General features: G+C 40.9%; 2 protein-coding genes across 8 annotated transcripts in view; both read right to left on the bottom strand.

Moving 5' to 3' along the window:
• The window catches only part of ADGRG7 (adhesion G protein-coupled receptor G7), a 94845-nt gene extending 83494 nt beyond the window's left edge, over positions 1-11351 (bottom strand). The window contains 1 exon segment of the mRNA XM_089909888.1: positions 1231-11351. Coding sequence (XP_089766014.1) covers positions 1231-1361 — 131 coding nt within the window. The 5' untranslated portion in view covers positions 1362-11351.
• Positions 11352-14609: 3258 nt separating this feature from the next.
• The window catches only part of TMEM45A (transmembrane protein 45A), a 108157-nt gene continuing 100420 nt past the window's right edge, over positions 14610-22346 (bottom strand). For 4 of the 7 annotated variants that reach the window (XM_089910457.1, XM_089910458.1, XM_089910459.1 and 1 more), the window contains exons 6-7: positions 20515-20685; positions 14610-15685 (exon numbers count right to left, since the gene is read on the bottom strand). In XM_089910457.1, coding sequence (XP_089766583.1) covers positions 15592-15685; positions 20515-20685 — 265 coding nt within the window. In that variant the 3' untranslated portion in view covers positions 14610-15591. Of the gene's footprint in view, positions 15686-15710; positions 16388-20514; positions 20686-22346 lie in introns of those variants that run through there. The other 3 variants (XM_089910456.1, XM_022574773.3, XM_089910462.1) reach the window with 3 other exon arrangements.

Genomic DNA, 22346 nt, shown 5'->3' with positions numbered 1-22346 from the left:
GAAGGAAGGAAGGAAGGAAGGTTCTTAAAAGTATACCCTTTAAATAAGGTCTTGTAAATTTAGCAGCCTTAATAGGGTGAAACCTATAGTTCATAATTTTTTCTAAACCTCAAATTATTCTACAAACCTTAAATAAACAAAACCACATTTTCTCCAAGTTTAAATTTTACTGCTTTTATTTTGATAAATTTTTTCTTGCTTGCTCTCTAAATCCTATTAATACAGTATTCTCTAAATATGTTCTTTGGGGAAAAACCAGATCTATTCTCAGCTACCACTCCATCTGCAGCCAACATATTTGACTCCTTTTGTCCTTGACAGTGGATCTGTGCAGGCATGGCTTGTGCTCCCCCAACCTTCTGTCCTCTGCAGTTACCTTCTCTGGGGGCAGACCATCTCTCCTGCCCTTTCCTGACTGTCATTATTTACACTTACTTACTCAGTTTCATTAGAAACTGTCTCTCTGTCTCTTTTTTTTTTTTTACAAAAGGGAGTGCTCAGCACATGCAGTTTTGGATCCCTTTATGGAAAACCCCATGGCACAAAGGAACCAACATTAGTATTATGGAAAGTCTCTGTTCTGAGTTTCTGGGGCTTTCCTTTAACATCATTGTTTGCACACCATTGCCCGCCTTCACCCCCCCCTTCTCAGGCTCAGCTCTGCCACATAGCAGGTGACTAACAAATAGTTGACTAACCAGGAAAATTGTTTTCTAAATGACCTTAATTTTTAACTAGTTTTCTACACCTGAAAAGTGGGAACTTTGTGTGCAAAACATAAGATCATTTTTTTTACAATCCTAATAAAAACATTCCTAAACTTTCTTCTTGAAATGAAATTTCATTCTGCATGTTTAATAATGTGTTTGTGTGTGTGTGTGTGTGTGTCCATAACTATTTTCCTTCCCTGGATTTAGCTAAACAAGCCCAAACATGTGCTATTAATGATTTAAATTATTACTTGGCTATTCATTCAGTCAGGTGTTAAAAGAGCATGAACAGGCCAATTCAACTGTTGTTCGTCACCCTGCACACTTAACACACACACACACACATGTTACACGCATGTATTCATGTATATACAACCATATGCTAGCCATCAATTGACCCTTGTCTTTCATATTTCATAAATGGCGGGCAGTCTCAGCCTAGACATGGCACTTTCCAGTACTGGTATATCAGGTGGCAGGGACCGAGGCTCAATACCTTCTCTTGCTCTGAATTAAACACAGCAGGATGACATTACCTCTCTGGATCCTGATTACACTCTTCCAGATGCCCAATTCCCAAATGATGGCGGTCAGCAGCCCACCCACAGTGGCCACCAGCACCTTGAGGTTACACGCATGGCAGGAAGCCATGGGGAATCCAAACCACAAATCCACTGTGCTTCTTTTCTTCTTGAGCCAAGAACTTTAATCAAAAACTCTTCTAAAAAAATAATTCCTTCTCTCAGGGTTCTATCAGTCAGATGTCCTCATTTTTTAAGATTTTTGAGGTTAATCAGGCAGGAAGCAGTTCAAATCACCTAATAAAAGGTACACAGTCTGCTTGCAATTTCCTCATGCTTCACTGAATGAGAACATGAAAAAAGTGATTGGGGTTACGTGGAAGGAAGATAACTCAGGGCAATAAAGGAGAAAGGGAGGGAATAGCTAACCGGGTCAAAGTGTAAATGTCCTGAGAAGCAAGGAAGTGGGGAAGGAAACAAAAAAGAAAAAAAAAAAGAGAGAAGTCAGGAAGACAGTGGACCTGGGGATCACCTATGTTTCAGCTTCCTGTGCTTTGTTAGGAGGCTCTAGCAGAGGTAGACCAGCAGGCACTCCAGGCTGTCCACTGAGGTCAAACAGTGATGCCCACGCATGATTCCAGTACTTGCACATCTTTAAGATGCCCATACTTTGACAGCTACAGTTGTTGAGTGGGCATTACTGGCACATGAATTTTGAAAAGCACTGAAGCCAGCATTACGGCCCATCTGTTATGGGCTGAACTGTGCTCCCCTAAAAATTCATATGGTGAAGTAGTACCTAGAATATGACCTTATTTGGAGATAGGGTCATTACAGGAGGTAATCAAGTCAAAGTGAGGTCATTAGAGCTGTTCCTAACCCAATATGACCGATGTCCTTATACAAAGAGGAAATCTGGACACAGATATGCATAGAGAGAAGAGGATGTGAAGAGACATGGGGAGAAGACAGCCGTCTACAAGCCAAGGAAAGAGGATGCGAACAGATCCTTCCCTCCAAGGCCTCAGAAGGAACCAATGCTGCCAAATGCCTTGATTTGGGCCTTCTAATCTCCAGAACTGCTTAACAAGAAATTTCTGTTGTTTAAGCCACTCAGCTGTAGTACTTTGTTACAGCAGCTGTAGCAAACCAATCCACCATCTGAGTCACTGTCAGCTGGTGTCTCTGCAGCTGCAGCTCTGACCCTCTCCTGCCCAGAGGCCCATGTCCTTCTTCCCTACCCCTTCTCCACTCTCAACTGCAAGAAAGAATGAATGCATGCATATCCACCTCCGCAGTTAGAGTTCTGTTCCTGGTAGATTCAGATAGGTTTTACAAAAGAGGACACATTTAAGCTGAATTTTTTCAACCCCCAAACAACTATGTATTTTTCCCTGTTCTCTACAACACTCACTTCATCAAAACAAAGCTTGCAGGGGACACACACATAGGCTCTAAACTTTACCTCACCCAGGGGTTTCAGAAAAACATACCAGTGTATCCCAAAATGGAAAAACTTAGAGGCAATGCTGCCAAAACACAAAACAGATGAAGGTGAATCCATTATCTCATTTACTGTGAATAGTTTAAAAAATATCTGTTTCTGATATGTCTACATGTACATGCACAGAAAATGTCTGGAAGTGTACATAAAAAAATTCCTCTTGGGAATCTGAGGGATCTGATGAGAAATGTAGTTTTCATCTTACACCCCTTTTATGATTTGAAGTTTTCACCTTATGCCTTTATTATTTTTTCAATTATTACAGTAATAAATATATCTATTATTTCTTCAATAATAAAGGGAATAATTTTCAATAAATAGCAAATGTAAGAAAAAGAATACCAAGCACTATGCTATGCACTTTACATATCTGTATCTCATGTATAAATATGTACAATAACCCCATGGAACAGATACTGATACCCACTGCACGAATGAAGAAAAGAGACTTGGGTGGTATTGCTCTCAACAGGAGCTCTGTGGTTAAGGAAATCTGGGTGACACTAGGTGACATAAAGGTAACAGCTTTCTTCAATTCTAGGATTTCTCAGAGCCTTTCAATGTTCAAACACCTTGTGAATTACCAAGTTGCCAGCATTATCTGACCACAGAACCCTCTTCTCGAGAAGAATCTCTCAGAAATAGCATTCTTAGGAGTATGCTTTGGAAACACTGTCTTGCACGAATATCTGCAGAATGGTCGTAATTGAACTGTATGACTATAGGCACTGACCATGGGCTCACGTATGCCATGTGGTAATGGTATTCATCTCGTGTAGGGTTCCAGATTTTTTTTTTTTTTTTTTTGCGGTACACGGGCCTCTCCCGTTGTGGAGCACAGGCTCCGGACGCACAGGCTCAGCGGCCATGGCTCACGGGCCCAGCTGCTCCACGGCATGTGGGATCTTCCCGGACCGGGGCACGAACCTGTGTCCCCTGCATCGGCAGGCGGACTCTCAACCACTGCGCCACCAGGGAAGCCCCCAGATATTTTGAAGAGGTTGTACACTGGTGACTGAAAACTGACTTTGGTGGTGCTCAGACATTTTTTCTTCCACACCTGACAGAAGTGCTGGAATTCTGGGATGTTACAGTGGCCATAGCTTTTTAGTGCTTTCATATCTTTATCTATAGGCCAACTATCCAGCTAGGAACTCTAGAAATTCATAAAACAGAAGAAATCCCTAGGCACAGAAATTTAGATGTTGACATTTATATAACAGCATGGATTTCAATTGGTTATAGACAAATATATAAAGTCATCAATTTATATACACACACATATTAAGATGACAAAGAAGGAAAGGAAAAGAACTAAACAGGGAATAATTCATTTATTCATTCATTCTACTCATGCAGACGTCACGCTACATGCTGGGGATAAAATGGTGAACAAGAGAGGCAAGGTCCCTGCTCTCACATAGCTTACACTCAGGGAGGCCTGGATTTGTACTGACTTTGTCTCATTTGCTCTGTGACCCAGGACAAGCTACATAAGCTTTTGAATCTCTGTTTCTTCATATTTTAAACAACCTATCTGAGGCCTTTTGTTCCTGAAAATTTCAGTCCTAAAGTCATAGTTGAGGAAGCCCAGCGCAGATTTAGAATCCAGCAGGGTAAGGAGGGGATCCACAATGGGGGAGGGCAAAAGGCAGGGGAGAGCCTGGCATGAGATGTCAGACCCCAAGCAGGGTGAATAAGGCATCCATGTGATAGGGAGAGGCAGCCTGGCATGAGGCTTCAGAAGCAAGGGGTGAGGAAGGTGTCCAGGTGAGAGATAGCCCCATGTGGGAAATTAAAGCTACAGCAGAGAGAGGAGGGCAGTCCTTCAGAGACCGAGAGGGGTCAGGAAGACATCTTCATGGGTGGACTGGTTGGTGTGGGAAGTCAGAGCCATAGTTAGTGAGAAGGGTATCCACATGGGGTAGCAGCCTGGAATAGGGAGTCATACCCCAGGCAGGAAGAGAAAGGTGTCTACATGTGGGTGGAGGTGGGGGTAAAGATCAAAGATTGGTTACATACTGGATGATCAAACAGCTAAACATTTAAGAATAATCAGAGCCAAGTTCCTTACTCTAAAAGGGAGTTACAACTGTGGAAAGGGAGAAACTTGACTTCCATAAGAATTTCAAAACAAGTAATCAGAAATGTGGAGAAAGAAACAAAGTTACATGCAATCAATTCTGAAAGAAGCAATATCCTGCAGGGAAAGTGGCTGTCAGAAAAATGTGTAAATGCAGTCCTGAACTTCTTATCCAAAAGAGGAAAACTTTTGACTACAACAAAGACAAGTGTTTCAAAGAAGGTGTATGATATTACTTTTTTTTTTTGCGCTACGCAGGCCTCTTACTGCTGTGGCCTCTCCCACTGCGGAGCACAGGCTCCGGACGCGCAGGCTCAGCGGCCATGGCCCACAGGCCCAGCCCCTCCGCAGCATGTGGGATCCTCCCGGACCGGGACACAAACCCACGTCCCCTGCATCAGCAGGCGGACCCCCAACCACTGCGCCACCAGGGAAGCCCAATATTACTTTTTATTTCTAATACTTGACCTAAATAATTTCCATTGTGTCTTAAAAAAAACTATAGCATTGAATTGGAATTGGATGTATATGTCAATACAAACTCATGGATTTTAAATATATTTTTAATAATATATATTCAATAAGTATATTTTATATATAAATAGTATAGAAATAAACATAGGTGCAAAGTATGTTAATACACAAAAATGTATATGTTGCATATTTATGATATAAATAACATATTTACATACATATATTGTCTAGCTCTAGCTACTCATACGGCCTGGAAGTATTTATACCCCATTAGCAATAAGCACACCTAAAGCTCAGATTCTGATCTAAAAACAATTTTCCACTAAAAGGAATATGCCTTCTTGGGAAAATGGCTAATTCCAAGACTGGGGCAGGGAAACTAAAAGATGAGCCTAGAGTATCTTATACCAGAAAGCAAAAAAGTGTTCGAGGAATGACTGGTACATATTAAATGGACACAGACTCCAGCATGAAGTGACCCCCCACTACCAAATGGGGGACAATTTGAGCATCAAAATAAATGATGCTTATAAAATACTATAATCCATTGAATAAAAGAGGAAACGTACTGAATCTGAAACTCTGTGGTTGGGGCCCCACAATCTGTGTTTTAATTAGTCCCCCAACGTGATGCCCACAGACATTTGGTGAGAATTACCCTTTAGGGTAATTCTCCCAAAGGGAGTGAATCCTTTGCAGCAAATTAGCAAATGGCAAGAGATTAAATGGCTTTTTCATGTAATAGGACATTCCTTTGTTAATGCTTATGGGAAATCTCATGGCTTTAAAGATTGCCAGATATTCAAATAAGTATGCTAAAATTCATAAGGAGCCTGTATTTTTGTCACATATGAAACTACCATTCTGTTTTATCTTATTCATTTATTTAAACAGATTTTTTTTTTTTTTTTTTTTGCGGTACGTGGTCCTCTCACTGTTGTGGCCTCTCCCGTTGCGGAGCACAGGCTCCGGATGCGCAGGCTCAGTGGCCATGGCTCACGGGCCCAGCTGCTCTGCGGCATGTGGGATCTTCCCGGACCGGGGCACAAACCCGTGTCCCCTGCATCAGCAGGCGGACTCTCAACCACTGCGCCACCAGGGAAGCCCCAATTTAAACAGATTTTAATGAGTTTATACCCAGAAGTGTCAAGAAGTTCTGAAATTCTTTTTATTTCCCTACCATCTGGACTGTGACCCCCATCGGAGAGTTAAGTACACAGAAACCTGCTTACCTTACTTCCCATGGCATTGATGACCAAGTCCAGCCTCAACTTCCCCACCTGTTATACCTTAGAGATGAGCCTCTGAGTTTCTCCATTGGAAAGCCTCCCAGGGGCATTAGCTACCCCTTAATTAGTGAAGAGTCTGAGCCACTGCTAACAGAGAAACCCTTGAACTCACCTGTTTGTATATCTACACAACCCTACCATCCTCTGTTTCTACCTGGCGGTCAATGGAGGACAGGAAGAAAGGTATCCAAGTTTTTCCGGGCAAGAGGAAGTTACCAAGTCACTCACCTTTCTTCCTTGTGCCTTCCGGTTTTCCTCTGCTCTGTACGCCATTGTTCTTCAGGTGCCTCCTACACTGCCCAGAGCAAGATATTCCAGATGGGATCTCAAGGGCTGATGGATACATAGAAGGAAGTAACTGCTTAACACTAGTAGAAGTTTGTTGCCTACGAAATTCAGGTATGTGTGCAAGATGCTGGACTCTGATTAATGTAACCCTGAGCTAATCTCGCCATGCCCCAGAAGATGAAAGAAAAGGAACCCTCAAATTCTTTCTTAGTTTTAAATTTACTTCTGTATCTTGCTCCAGAGAACCTCGATTTCTCTCTTCATCTATTCTGACTTGTTCATTTTAAATTTCTTTTCCTCTTTTCTCCTCTTTTTCACCTCCCATATCTGAGCTAATGGGCACAGGTACGTGGTCAGGATTGAAAGAAGAGAGAAATGGTCCATTGTGGGTTAGGTTAAGAAACACAGTGTGGGAAATAGTTTGATTTTATTCTTTTCCTTCTAGAAACCCTGATTCAGGTGAAAGGCAAATCCAGAATTTATAGCAACTAGACAAGAGCTTCAGCCAAGAAATACTAGTCCCATGTAACACTAGTCCTTCTGAAAATAGTAATATGAAATCTTAAGCTTAGCTGAGGCAAGATGAGTTGATATTTTCAATGTCCTGCATCAAAAAGCACTATGATTTATACCTTAACAAGAAAATATTCTAGATCCTAAATCTCTCCATTTAGTATAATTATTTTACAGAAATCATTGGCACAGACATCAGTTATCTATTTTTGTATAATAGGTCACTCCAAAGCTTCGTGATTGAAAACACAACCACCGTTTATTTGCTCATAACCAGGTAATTTGGGCAGGACTCAGCAGCGACGGCTTTTCTCCACATGATCATTTAGCCAAGTCATCTGGAAGTTTGACAGGAGCTTCAAGGATCCAAGATGGCCTTTCTCACATGTCTGGGATCTCAGCTGAGGTGACCAGAAAGGCCAAGTTGACTGGACCTCTCTCTACCTCACGGTCTGTGCTTCTCAATGGCCTCTTCCTCCTTGAAGATTTCCCAACAGAATAGCCTTGCCTCCTTCACATTCAGGCTGGGTTCTAAGATGGCAACAGTGCAAGCTGAAAGGCCTCTTAAAGTCTAAGACCATAATTTGCTACATTATGCCCTTAGCACATTCCACTGGTCAAAGAAAATCATAAGGCCTGTCCAGATTCAATGTTGGAGGGAGCTACAAAAAGGCACGAATTCAAGGAGGCAGAATTCACTGGGGGCTGTGAAGTTTAATGTTATGTGTCAACTAAGCTAGACCCTGGCACCCTGTTATTGGTCAAACATTATTCTAGATGTTTCTGTGAAGGTATCTTTGAGATGAGATTAATGTTTTCATCTGTAGACTTTGAGTAAAGCGGATTACCCTCATCCAACCAGTTGAAGGCCTTAATATAAAAACACTGACTCCACTGAAGAGGGAATTCTGCCAGCAGACTGCCTTTGGACTCAAACTGCAGCATCAACTCTTTCCAGCCTGCCTTCCCAGCCAGCCTTCTGAAAAGCTTTGGAGCACACCCTGCAGATTTTGGGCTTGACAACCTCCACAATGAGTCAGTTCTTTAAAATGCATAAATTACATATATATATATGGGATAAATTAGGAGTTTGGGATTAAAATATATGCATTACTACATATAAAATAGATAACCAACAAGGACCTACCGTATAGCACAGGGAACTATACTCAGTATCTTGTAATAACCTATAGTGGAAAAGAATCTGAAGAAGTATGTATAACTGAATCACTTTGTTGTACACCTGAAACTAACACAGCATTGTAAATCAGCTCTCTCTATCTATCTATCTACCTATCTATCTATTTATCTATCTGTCTATATATATATATGTCTTATTGGTTTTGTTTCTGGAGAACCTTGGCTAATACAGGGGGCATCTTGTAATAAACACCATGCATTTTCCAGATAAGGACCATAATCCCCAGAAAGCTTAACAATATTATATGATACTCAAGGAGTTTGTTACCTAGCTAGAGAGCAAGCATATAAAAAGTTAGAGCGGGCTTCCCTGGTGGCGCAGTGGTTGAGAGTCCGCCTGCTGATGCAGGGGACGTGGGTTCGTGACCCGGTCTGGGAAGATCCCACATGCCGCGAAGCAGCTGGGCCCGTGATCCGTGGCCTCTGAGCCTGCGCGTCCGGAGCCTGTGCTCCGCAACGGGAGAGGCCACGACAGTGAGAGGTCCGCGTAACGCAAAAAAAAAACAAAAAACAAAACAAAACAAAAAAAGTTAGAGCACACCAAAAGTAACAATGCAGAAGTTACTAGTTCATAAATGATTTACTCTATAAGTGTAAACTCTACCTTCCTGAGAAATGTTGGACAAAAAAACAGTTAAGGAAACTTGCCAACCTGAGCGGGCCATAAAGCCTCTGAAGTGGAAAGAGCATAAATGTATAACCAAACCAGGTTGTCAGCAGCTTCTCAATAAGGACAACATGTTTTATGGTTGGTAATAAAGCTTAGAGATAATATCTTCATCACTGGCATTTCCATATAACCTTCAGCATGCCATTTTACAGTTCAAATACATGCCTTATTTTGAAGTCTAAAACATTAAACTTAAAGTTATTGTTAGAGTAATGAATGTATTAGTTTTCTATGGCTGCTGTAACAAAGTACCAATAAACTGAGTGGCTTAACTGAGAAATGTATTGTCTCACAGTTCTGGAAGCTTTGAAGTCCAAGATCAAGTTATTGGTGGGGTCATGCTCCCTCCCTCTGAAGGTGCTGGAGAAGAATCTGTTCTAACCCTCTCTCCTAGCTTCCGGTGGTTTGCTGGCATCTTTGGCATTTCTTGACTTGTAGACATATCACCCTGGTCTGTGCCTTCCTATTCACATGGCATTCTCCCTATGTGTGTATCTTTGTCAAAATTTCCTCTTTTTACTAAGGACGTAAGCCCTACTGGATTGGGGGCCACCCTACTCCAGTATGACCTCATCTTAATTAATTATGTCTACAACAGCCCTATTTCCAAACAAGGTCACATTCTGAGGTATTGGAGGTTAGGACTTCAATATATGAACTTGAGGAGACACAATTCAACCCATCATAATGGGTTAGAGTACTAATAAATTAAAATCTAAGATATTTTTAAATAACCCAAACTCTTCCTGTAACAATGCTTATGGTCTGACTTTGGGTTAAGGAAGCTTCTTTTGAGATATGAACCTGGTACTTTGGCTTATGAATTGTGTTTCCATGCTTTACCACTAGAGGGTAGCATCATTACTGTTGTTTTTTTTTCTGCTGTTAAGCCTATTACACAGTAACTTCAGTACTCCGCCATTCAGCCATAATGTGGGCATATCAGATATGAAGTAAATGTAGACACATTTCTCAGGGGTGTGGGGAGTGGCGAAGGTATCAGCTGGGAAGAATAGAGTGTCCTGGTCATCCCTGTCCTGGCGATTCCTCTCCTGGATTTTTGCTATGGGCCAAATGTTTGTGTACCTCCAAAATTCATGTGTTGAAATTCTAATCTCCCGCGTGATGGTATATTCGGAGGTGAGGTCTTTGGGAGGCAATTAGGTCATCAGGGTGGAGCCTTCATGATGGGCTTAACGCCTTTATAAACAGAGACTGGAGAGAGATCATCTGTTTCTCCCACCAGGACGTGGGCCTTTACCAGACACCAGATCTGCTGGCACCATGATCTTGGACTTCCCAGACTCCAGAATTGTGAGAAATAAACACTTGTCGTTTAAGCTGCCCAGCTTACGGTGTTCGATTATGTCAGCCCAAACTGACTAAGACAATTTCTGAACAGAATCAAATCACCAGAGATATTCAAATAGATGCCAAAGTCTTTTCCTCTGAATGGGACATTTGTGTGGAAAGCAGGGCTGGGGGACAGAGGGTCTTAAGAATAAGGCAGGTCCCTTTAAGAAAGAACTGAGCCATTCACCGTGCAGTCATGTAGCCTCTGAAGTGGAAAGAGCCATCTCTCTCCCTCACCCAACCCCTGCCCCAGGGTCAGATTTATTGATCTATCCCATCATGGGCTTGGCCACTAATTGACAGCATGATCTTAGACAAGTCACAAACTCTGGTCTGAGTCTTCACCCATAGACAACCTCTGAGGACCTATTTTCTCTAAATGATATCTTCCTTTGAATTTTCTCTCTCCTTTCCACTCCTCTAGCTCACCTTTCAATGCTACAGGTTGAGAAGGATTCCTTAGGCGCTACAATAGAGACGAAAAAAGTGTGGTTGCCTTTAGGAGATTATAATATAGTAAGAAGGAAGCATGTATGTGCAGAGATAATTAGAGGACTGAATAGCATATGATCCGCTCTCTGGGCTCCTGTTTAGGAATTTCTAAACAGGAAGGTGTGGTATGAAGCAGCAGAAAAGAAAAGCTTTGAACTGGGCCTTAAAGAATCTCCAGAACCTAGGCTGCAAAGAGGAGGAGGGAAGAGAGTGTGGTTAATACAACTTAGACATGGAAATTAAAATAAACAAGTTTTAGGGAACAGAGAGCAGTCAGCATGATTGGTACAGGGGTTATGTTAGACAATATGAGAGTATAACTCTATATTGAAATACATTCAAAGTGATTTTATTTTATTCAGGTGCAGTGCTAGTCAATTTAGAATTGATCTGAGAGGCCAAGGGAACCTGAGTCAGTTTCTGAGCAGATGAGAGAGTTGTTCCAACCTCAATTGCTAAGCCCCTTGATTACTTGGCTGGGCTTCTTTCTGCATTTTAGAGCCTGTATGTATTTTGGCTTCAGATACCAGTTACCAAGTGGGGGACCCCCAGCTTCTTAGTAAAGATCTTTAACCCTCCCTTTAGGACACTTGAAAACAGGCAGAACAGCTCAAGATCATGAGAGGAAGCAGGTAAGAGGCACTTTCTTGCCTCCATTCTAACCTTTTGCATTAATCTTATCAATTCCTCCCAAAACTCACACCAGCACTGAACACAGCTGTGCTGTCCCTGCTTTAAAGAGTTAAAGGCTCAGAAATACTGACAGCCCAGCTCAGAGCTGTTGAATTATCTTTAAAAGAGAGTGACCTAGAATTCATTAGGCTATCGTCTTAACATCTGTAAAAAGGGAGCAGTCTCATCAGATAGGAAATATATGGGAAAAAATAGGCAATATTACCTCAAGTTCAGAAATTTTTACTCTTAGAAGGAAATATAGTTAATATCTTAAGAGCTAAAGAATAATGAAATCCCATCAAATGACATGACAGCCTGGGTGGGGATTGCAGGTTTTCATGAGTAGGCAGAAAAGACAAGCAATTTTAAGTATGACTCCAGCTGGGGAAGGCACCTTCCCTGTGCTGTGCAAGACTGGGAGACAGCCTGTGTGGAGGGTTTGACGTAGTGACTATAAGTAACTGCATTCAGCACATGCCATCAGGGTCACTGTCAAGAATCCTGTCCCATTCAATATCTGGGTCCAATATCTCAACAAGCAGACTAGGTGTTCCCTGACATTGTCTGTCATAAACAACATTTCCTTAACAGTAAGCCTATTTTAACATGAAAAGACTCGAGCTAAGTACAGAAATGTTTAAGAGCATCAAAATCATAACGTTGATATTTGTGCCTTAAGGAATGATGCATGTGTAGCATTTTAGGTATTTATAATTTTACAAATATTATAATTTCATCTATGCAGATTAGTCGTGTAAGTTCAATTTATAAGTGTGCAATTGACTAACAAATTTACACTTGCGAGTTTCAGTTGAAATCTCACTAAGTCTATACAGTATTGGAATATTTAAGAAAACTTAAGTTTCACCACATTTATAAGTTTAAGAAATTAGGTTTGTAATAATAACAACTTGAGAAGATTTGTTGGTTAATTGAAGTACTTAAGAATATAAAAAATATTTAATTCATAAATATAGTGAAGAAGTTTAAAGGGAAATCTAATTATCTAAGTTTAAAGCTGTGACCCAAACATTAAAGTCTCCTTAAAATTGAGTATTAAAATTTGCTAGACTTAAAAATAGAATAATAATATCCATCACATGAACTTAAAGGTATAAGAATGGCTTATATTTTTTCATTTTTACCAGTTTGGTCCAGAAACCCAATCACTGTATTCACTGCACATCTCTCGAAGCACCTCTCCAAGCTTAAAGCAAAAATCTCCCTTCACTGCCATTTATTTAGGGGAAATTCTTTTCTATTCTTTCATGCATGTCCTCTATTCTCTCAATCTTCCCATCTGGAATTCACATTAGAAAGAATATAGAATTTCTGGATCTATTCTCCATGTATACAGACTTTTCTTTCATGCTTTTTAATCTATTGACTCCATGTACTGGGAAGAACTTGTCACTTCTCAGCTTTTATTTTCACTGTTCCTGTAGCCCCGGTGACTCCTAAACCACATTATTAATCCACATCCAACATACAATCAATACAACCTTGATTAATGAGCCCTAAAGTGACAAGATGATGAGGAGGACACCAAGACGGTCATAACCTGAACCTGATCTCCCACTTCAACAATGAGCTGGTAGTGCCATCAGAGGCTGCAGTTTCCCAAGCAAAGGCAGTTAGAGATCACAGAAATCACTGAAGAGGTATTATCACATTAACAGCCATGGTTATATTGCGTTGAGTCTTTTTAAAGAGTCTCTTTGGGCTTCCCTGGTGGCGCAGTGGTTGAGAGTCCACCTGCCGATGCAGGGGACGCGGGTTCGTGCCCCGGTCCAGGAAGATCCCACATGCCGCGCAGCGGCTGGGCCCGTGAGCCATGGCCGCTGAGCCTGCGCGTCCGGAGCCTATGCTCCGCAGCGGGAGAGGCCACAGCAGTGAGAGGCCCGCGTATCGCAAAAAAAAAAAAAAAAAAAAAAAGAGTCTCTTTACCTTGGTTATGGCAAATCAAGCATGGGATACCCATGAAGGGGTTTGGCAAAAACTCAGGAATTGAGACCCCAGGTTTTTGGAAGAGTTGAGATAAAATACAAGCAAAAGTAAGGGAGGGCACCCTTCCTCCATCCCTTCCTTGGTGAAGGCTTCCATAAAATTATAATAATGGTGCTCAATTTATTGCTCATTTCAGGGACTAGAGGCAGATACCCCCAAACTATGGACTTAGACCTGAACCAGAAGTTCCTCCTCTGAGAACTCACTGGGTTGCATCTCACTTGTGTTCTCTGTGTGCAGAGACTGCAGGAATGGACATTTCTGCTCTCTCATAAAGACTGCTAGTATATTTACACTTACAGTTTTCAAAATTCCAGTCTTAATCTGGTTCATGCTAATTATTCCTAGAGTTCCTGCTCAGGCCTAGATACCAGCAATGCCGTTTTCACGTAACCTGCAGTTGACAGCTCACTCTTCTGAAATACAAACTTGTCAAAATCATAGAAACTTGCTGGGCTAAGGAAAAGAACCCTAAAATACAGGACACACATGGCGCAGAATGCCATGATCACCTGGGGACCACAGCATGTGGGCATTTCATATGCCAGAAATGTATTAAGGTCTATTGCATTGTTCAAGATAAACATGTAGGCACCCACATCTGCTCTTTTCAACCCTTACATTAAAAAAAAGAAATGTATCCAATTCATTGGCCTAAAGAATCCACTCACCTCCCTCTTCAGTGTCATGTGATAAGACCAGACTGGGGCAGCTTCCTGGATTTGTCAGTGCTTCTGGAAAGCCAGGGAGCTTCAGGTTTTAATTGCCCATGTGACACCTCCAGCTACCCACTACACTGCCTCTTTTCCTTCATATTCAAGTCAACCATCACAGACTCCTGCAGTACTCCTTTTCTTTCCTGTCACAGCAGAGACTGGCCTTTCTGACTAATGTGGTACTAAATTAACTTCGATTTTGTCTCAGAGACCCTAGATTCATAAAATGTGACAGCCAGAAATTGATTCATCCAATTCAATTCCCTAACGTCAGAGAGAAGGACATGGTAAATGTTAAAACCCTAGAGGCTGGTGAATAGTAAAGCCAGAATGAGAAAAGATTTCCTGACTCTCCATTGGAGGCTACTTAGGTCACCGATGAGAGAAGGGCTCTGACTTTTTACCTAGGTATTCCATTAAAGGATTTTCCTTGTTTTAACCCTTCAATTATTTTAGCAGAGCGGATGGCATGGTGGCCATACTATGCTGAGATGATTTTTTTTACTCTTTGGATAACATCATGACTCTCCTTTCCCAAATTTTCATGGCTTTACCAACCATGTGCCCTTCTGTAACTGTGGATCAGCCCTTTTATCTTCTCTGAGAGAGTACATCACAGGATGACTTCCGGCTTGCTTTTCCCAGGGGAGAACGCAGGTGCTACAGAAAGAGATTTCTCACAAAAAGGAATTTCAGTGTCACACAGCTTCTTCTTCATGACATAAAGGTGGGGTGCAGTTGAATAACAAAAACAAAGATCTGAGGTGTTTGAATGAAGGTCCATGCATTCATTTATTTCTCATTGCAGCAACAAGATAAACAAGTGAAATTCCATCTATAATGAGTTACAAATGGTAGTAAGCCCAGGAACCCTGAGCATATATATCTATAAGGCAAATAAAACAATATTTTTCAGTGTGGGCATCACACTTTAGATGACCTGGGGAGAGCCACTCCAAGCCCCAAATACCATGACACCAAGAATCATTCTCAACCAGTTGTTCTCCAAACAAAATGTGAAAAGGCAAAACTGTGATTAAAAATAATAAAATTTAAAAAAAGAGAAATTTCAGCTAGAAAGACTGGACGCTCAAAGTCACATCTCTTCTTCTGATTCTTGTTCTCGTTCAGCATTTTTCAGGAGTCCAACTTCTGAGGGGCAGAACCTCTTAAATCGAGATTTAACCAACCTGAGGAGAATGAAAGTCATCTCGTATTATGCTGTTTAAAATTAAAACCCAAAACTATATGTATCTATAATACAGCAAACTCCAAATTATCTGTGCAGATGGAAGAGGCACCCCCAGAAAGAAAATCACTTTTATTTGGCTTTGGAGCTACCTGCAAATATTTTGTAGATTAAAGCAGCATATAAGCAAACAGATACAATAAAGCTCTTAAATGTGTAATAGGATTGTCTGCATCATATTCAAAATTTATAACTTTAATCATTTCTAAAACAAGCAAGAGAATCTCTGGGCTGTAGTAATCCCAGATGAAACCAAGCTCGGCTGTGTGGTCCAAAAAGGAGCCCTCTCCTAGGAAGGAAGTGCATGAAGGCATCTCCTGCCCCATGTTGAGCCCCACGTCAAGTCCGGGCTGTACTGCAGCCTCTATTCATGTCTTCAGAGGGGTGCTTTTGTGCTGGCCACAGGCTGCTCAACCACATGTGATGGTCCATGATGAATTAAGAAGTTGAAAGAAGTGACCTCCATTCTTGTAACTGTTTTCATAGATTAAGAGAATCTGTAGGTCAGAAGGAATTACAATTTTTGACATTGGAAGATGTGAAGCTTCTTAGTGGCAGGAACTCAGCAGGCTCTCCACTTTCTCTGATGAAATAAGAACTAGGCAAAGCTTTTCCTGTGCATGATATTTGTGAAGACACTGTGCTGTGACCATGTCAATAAAACATAGTTAACTTCCAGAAATACGCAGGGATATGCAAACAAACTGATAAACCAAATCATCAAAATCATTCCCGTTTTATGAAAAACGTCACCAGCCTATCTGTATCTTTACACTTGTTTTCTGCCTCTCTCCTTCCAATGAAGGTCTGGCCCGCCCCTCTCAATATACAGTGCTTTTACTTGTGCTCTGGATCCCACTAGAGTATGAACTTCCTAGGAGCAGAGACTTCATCTTATTTACTGCCCTAACTCTGCCAGAGTCTAGAACAATGTCTGGTACACAATAGTGGCTCATGACATATTTGATGATTCACTGGGCTGTGGAGCAATCTGCCAGGAGTTCATATCACTCACCTCCTCAGAGGTAATTCTTCAGTCACTTCCAACTCAGCATTAAGTCCTCCAACATACAACAACTGAGCAGTATCAGTAACAACTATTGACTCGGCAAGAGTCAAGAAAAAGTACTCAAAATCATTTGCCTCGATAATTAGTTGACCATTGACATTGTTCCCAATGTCCTCAACTCTTCAAGGCACTGTTCTCACGAAAGGCTAATAGTTTTAAGTAAGTTGATGACTGAGACAGTGTGTCATTTTTTAAAAATATTTATTTACTTATTTGTTTATTTATTTGGCTGCACTGGGTCTTAGTTGCGGCACGTGGGGTCTTCATTGCAGCATGCAGGATCTTTAGTTGCAGCATGTGGGATCTTTAGTTGCAGCATGCAGGATCTAGTTCCCTGACCTGAGATCCAGCCCAGGCCCCCTGAATTGGGAGCATGGAGTCTTAGCCACTGGACCACCAGGGAAGTCCCAATGTGTCATTTTTTAAAGCCACACAGTTATCTCCACATTGCACAACCTGAATATGTGCTAACTGAAAGGGATTAATTAGTTAATTCATTCATTAGGTTCATTCCTGATGACTCTTGCGGAAAATAAAGCAAAGAACTGGCTACTGATTACAAATTAACTATTAACACAGACCCTAGTGACTCCTGCACTTCCTCACTCCTCCTCTCTGGGTTTTATCTGCTGTTGTTACAAACCACCAAGCTAAGGCAAATTCAGGCTCTATCTGCACCCTGAAGCCCTTGGTATTGGCACATGCAGAAATGGCTACTGGGGACAGATTGAGGGATGGAGTAATAAAGAGGAAGTGCAAATAACTGCTAGTTCCTGGAATGATGCAAGTCCAGAGAACTAAAGTGAGGGTGTGTCTGGGCTTTTGCTCCCATATGTTCTCTTCAGTTAATACAAGAGCAGAGCTGAGACTTTGGGTATACTTCCAGAGTCAATCTGGAAATCAAACATCCAGAAAGCAAACTACCATATGCGTGGAATTTGGTCATTTCTATTTTGTTCTTCAAAATGGCTCACAAGAATCATTTGCTTGGAAAACCAACCTGAAAATGGGTAATATTTCTCTGTCCATTCACAGGGGCTTTTGAAATAGTTCTGTACCACAGTGGTGTTTAAGTATGAAATACAGTAAAACACATAATAAGATTTCCCAACAGATAGGTCTCTCCTATGAGCTGTCATGATGAGAACTTCAGGCATGGGACCAGATGAAGCAATCTTTAAACTGTTATTCTGGAAAGCTGGGAAGTACAGCTTCATTTTTCAGAGATTTTGGGGGCAGTAGTTCCATAACCCAGTTTTGGTTCCTTGGTGATCTTTGTGCTTTGTCAAATAAATGCAGATAGAATGTCCTCAAAACCGATCACCTGTGCCTGAATTACAATCCACTACAATCCACTTGAATTATCTTGCATATGACCTCACTGAAAGTCAGTATTCAATCTTCGTGATATTCTTTAAGCTACTGCTTAAGTTTATATCAAAATATATCAGAACACAAGTTCTTGTTTTTATATTTCAAAAGCAATATGAGAGCAAAACTTAAAAGCATATAAAACATGATTTCCAAACAATTGAACCCTATTTCAGAGTATTTCTGAAACAGATCTGTTAAAACAGCAAATAAGTGTCTTGAGTACCTACTACATGTTTGACAGTATGCCAAGAGCTGTGAGAAATATGAAAAAGGTCTTTTCTTCCAGGTGACACAATCAAGTTAGCAGGTAAGACTATCACAAGATAGATCACAATTGTTGTGATGTGTGGTAGAGACTAAAGTACTGTAAACACTCATGAAGGGAGATAAGCAAAGGCTAGAACAATCACAGAAGTTTTCATAGAAGAGATGAGCATTTAATTTGGATATGCCAGGTAGAGGCAACTACATGGTCAAAAAGTGAAAGGTGCTGGGGAAGGAGAGGCAGTTGAAAAAGTAAACATGGAGTTTCCGGTTTCTAGAAAACTATAGGTGGATAAGAGATTCATTAGGGAGCTGAAGGTTTTTGAAACAGGAAGAGACAATAGCCTTCTTTTGGCTCTGGAAGGGAACTGACATGGGGTAGAGAGTCTCCTTGAAGGCCGCCATTATTCTTGGAAGCTGCCCAGCCCCTAAGGAGATGAGGCCCAGAAGTCAGCCTAAAACAGCGGAGGAAGAAGCCAAGTTTCACTCAATGGCTGAGCGAGCCTAAACTACCAGCCCATGCACGTGCTTTGAGGGAAATGAATAGGACTAATAGAAATCAGTCAATGAGAAAGTAGAATTTCCCAGCACCCATAGCACTTAGACCCCTAGAAGGAGTAACTACAGATCAAAGTGGGCTGACCCAAAGCCTACCAGAGACATTTTGGAACTAGACAAGGAAATGGTTTCCTTATGCAGAGACACAGCGCCAAAGCTCCTATAGCAGTGAAGCTCAAAGAAGCACAGAGCAGGAGAGGTGACCTGGGCAAATGTCTACAGAGAGGACTAGAAAGCTAGCTGGGGCAGACGCTGAGACCCCACTGGGCCTAGAACCAGCTACTGTAATTTAGGGATCTAGAGCACCTGCTAGATGTGTACAATCCAATATGGTAGTCACTATGCATATATGGATATTTAAATTAATTAAACTTAGTGTGGCACTAGGCCCATGTCAAGTGCTCAATAACCACACATAGCTCATGGCTATATAATGAAGGCTGCAGATATACAACATTTCAATCAGTGCTAAAGTCTGAAGGATTGGAGTCTGCATGATTAGTAGTTGGGATCAGCCAGGCCAACTCTGGTTTGGCATTAGCTATCATGCTAATGGAAATAATAAGGAACCATGTTCACTCCTTTCTACTCCTACTCATCCTTCAAACTGCAGCTTAATTCTCAATTGTGAGGAGGCCTCCTCTGGGCTCCAATAGTGCTTTGTTCTTACACTGTTTCCATTTATTGTACTGTATTTAAATTGTGTCTCTCTCCCCATAGGGTCTACACATTATACATTTTTTGATACAGAAGAAGGAGGATAACAAGAACGAGAAGAATAATAAAAAGAACAAGGGTGGGTGGGGGAGGTGGTTCAAGAGAGCAGCCTAGGAAGGTCCTGAATTCACCTCCTTCCATGGACACAGCAAATCTACAGCTATTTAAGGAACAATTCCCTATAAAAAAAAATACCTGAAAACTAGCCAAACAGCCCCTCCACAGCAAAGGACAAGAGGTCCACACTGAGATGGGTAAAAGAGGCAGAGACACAGTCTCACCGAAAACCCCACCCCTGGTGTGGAGACCCACAATCGGAAGGGATCTCAAAGATACAGAGCTTTTCCCTGAGGAGCAAGAATTTGTGCCCTACATCAGTCACCCCAACACTTGGGACTTGCACTGGTGAGATGAGCCCCCAAAACATCTGGCTTTGAAAACCAACAGGGCTGACATCCAGAAAAACCAAAGGGCTGTAAGGAATGGAGATTCCACTCTTAAAGGACCTGCATGCAGACTCACCCACCTGGCAATCCAGTACAAAAGCCACAGTTTGAAAAGTGCCTAGACCATATGTGAATGTGATACATTTGTTAATTTTAAAGCATCTGCCAGCAAGGGAGAGATCTGTTAGGACTCTCTCCAGGAATGGAAGCACTGGCAGGTACCATTTTTGCTTTCTGCCCCATCTATTTTGTTAGCACCGGCACTAGCAGCCACCATTTTTGCAGTCGCTTTCTAACCTGCTAGCACCAGTGTTAGGAATTAAAGGAGAAATTTAAAAATACCTGGAGAGGGCTTCCCTGGTGGCACAGTGGTTGAGAGTCCGCCTGCCGTTGCAGGGGACATGGGTTCGAGCCCTGGTCCGGAAGGGTCCCACATGCCGTGGAGCGGCTGGGCCCGTGAGCCATGGCCGCTGAGCCTGCGCGTCCGGAGCCTGTGCTCTGCAACGCGAGAGGCTGCAACAGTGAGAGGCCCGCGTACCGCAAAAATAAATAAATAAATAAATACATAAAAATACCTGGAGACAAGTGAAAATGGAAATACAACATACCAAAATCTATGCAATGCAACAAAAGCAGTTCTAAGATGGAAGTTTATAGCAATACAGGCCTACCTCAAGAAATAAGAAAAATCTCAAATAAACAACCTAACTTTTACACCTAAGAGAACTAAAAAAAGAAGAGTAAACAAAGCCCAAAGTTACTAAAAGGAAGGAAATAATAAAGAACAGAGCAGAAATAAATGAAATAGAGACTAAAAGACAAGTAGAAAAGATTGATGAAACAAGGAGCTGGTTCTTTGAAAAGATAAACAAAATAGACAAAACTTTAGCTAGACTCACTAAGAGAAAGAGAGAAAAGGCTCAAATAAATAAAATCAGAAATAAAAGAGGAGAAATTACAATTATACCAAAAGAGACTACTATGAACTATTATACACCAACAAATTGAATAACCTGGAAGTAATGGATAAACTCCTAGAAACATACAATCTTCTAAGACTGAATCATCAAGAAATAGAAAATCTGAATAGACTAATTACTAGTGAGGAGATTGAAACAGTAATCAAAAAACTCCCAACAAAGAAAAGTCCAGGACCAGATGGCTTCACTGGTAAATTGTACCAAATATTCAAAAAAGATTTAATAGCTATCCTTCTCAAACTCTTCCAAAAAACTGAAGAGGAGGGAATGCTCCCAAACTCACTTCACAAGGCCAACATTACCCTGATACCAAAATCACACAAAGACATCACACACAAAAAAGAAAATTACAGACCAATATCACTGATGAACATAGGTACAAAAATCTTCAACAAAATATTAGCAAACTGAACTCAAGAATACGTTAAAAGGATCATACACCCTGATCAAGTGGGATTTATTCCAGGGATGCAAGGATGGTTCAACAACCACAAATCAATCAATGTGATATGTCACATTAACAAAAAGAAGGATTAAAATCATATGATTATCTCAATAGATGCATAAAAAGCATTTGACAAAATTCAACATCATTTGTGATAAAAACTCTCAACAAGTGGATATAAAAAGAATGTACCTTAACATAATAAAGGCCATATATTACATGCTTACAGGTAACATCATACTCAGTGATGAAATCATGAAAGTTTTTTCCTTAAAATCAGGACCAAAACAATGATGTTCACTCTCACCACTTTTAGTCAAAACAATATTATAAGTCCTAGCCAGAGCATTTAGGCAAGAAAAAAAAAAGGCATCCAAATTGAAAAGGAAGAAGTAAAACTGTTACTATTTGCAGATGACATGATACTATGTATAGAAAACCCTAAAGACACCAGCAAAAAACTGTTAGAACTAATAAATAAATTTAGTAAAGTTGCAGGGTACAAAATCAATATGCAAACATGTTGCACTTTTATACACTAACAATGAACTATCAGAAAGAGAAAGAAAAAAATCCCATTAACAATTGCATCAAAAACAATAAAATATCTATGAACAAATTTAACCAAGGAGATGAAAGACCTATACACTGAAAACTGTAAGACACTGATGAAAGTAACTGAAGAAGACAAAAATAAATGGAAAGATATTCCATGCTTATGAATTGGAAGAATTAATACTGTTAAAATG

The sequence above is a fragment of the Delphinapterus leucas genome, chromosome 4 (genome assembly GCF_059928025.1).
Source record: "Delphinapterus leucas isolate spDelLeu-1000000601 "Yukka" chromosome 4, BTC_Dleu_Yukka2, whole genome shotgun sequence".
Classification (NCBI taxonomy): domain Eukaryota; kingdom Metazoa; phylum Chordata; class Mammalia; order Artiodactyla; family Monodontidae; genus Delphinapterus; species Delphinapterus leucas.
This window is presented reverse-complemented; position numbering and strand designations above follow the sequence as displayed.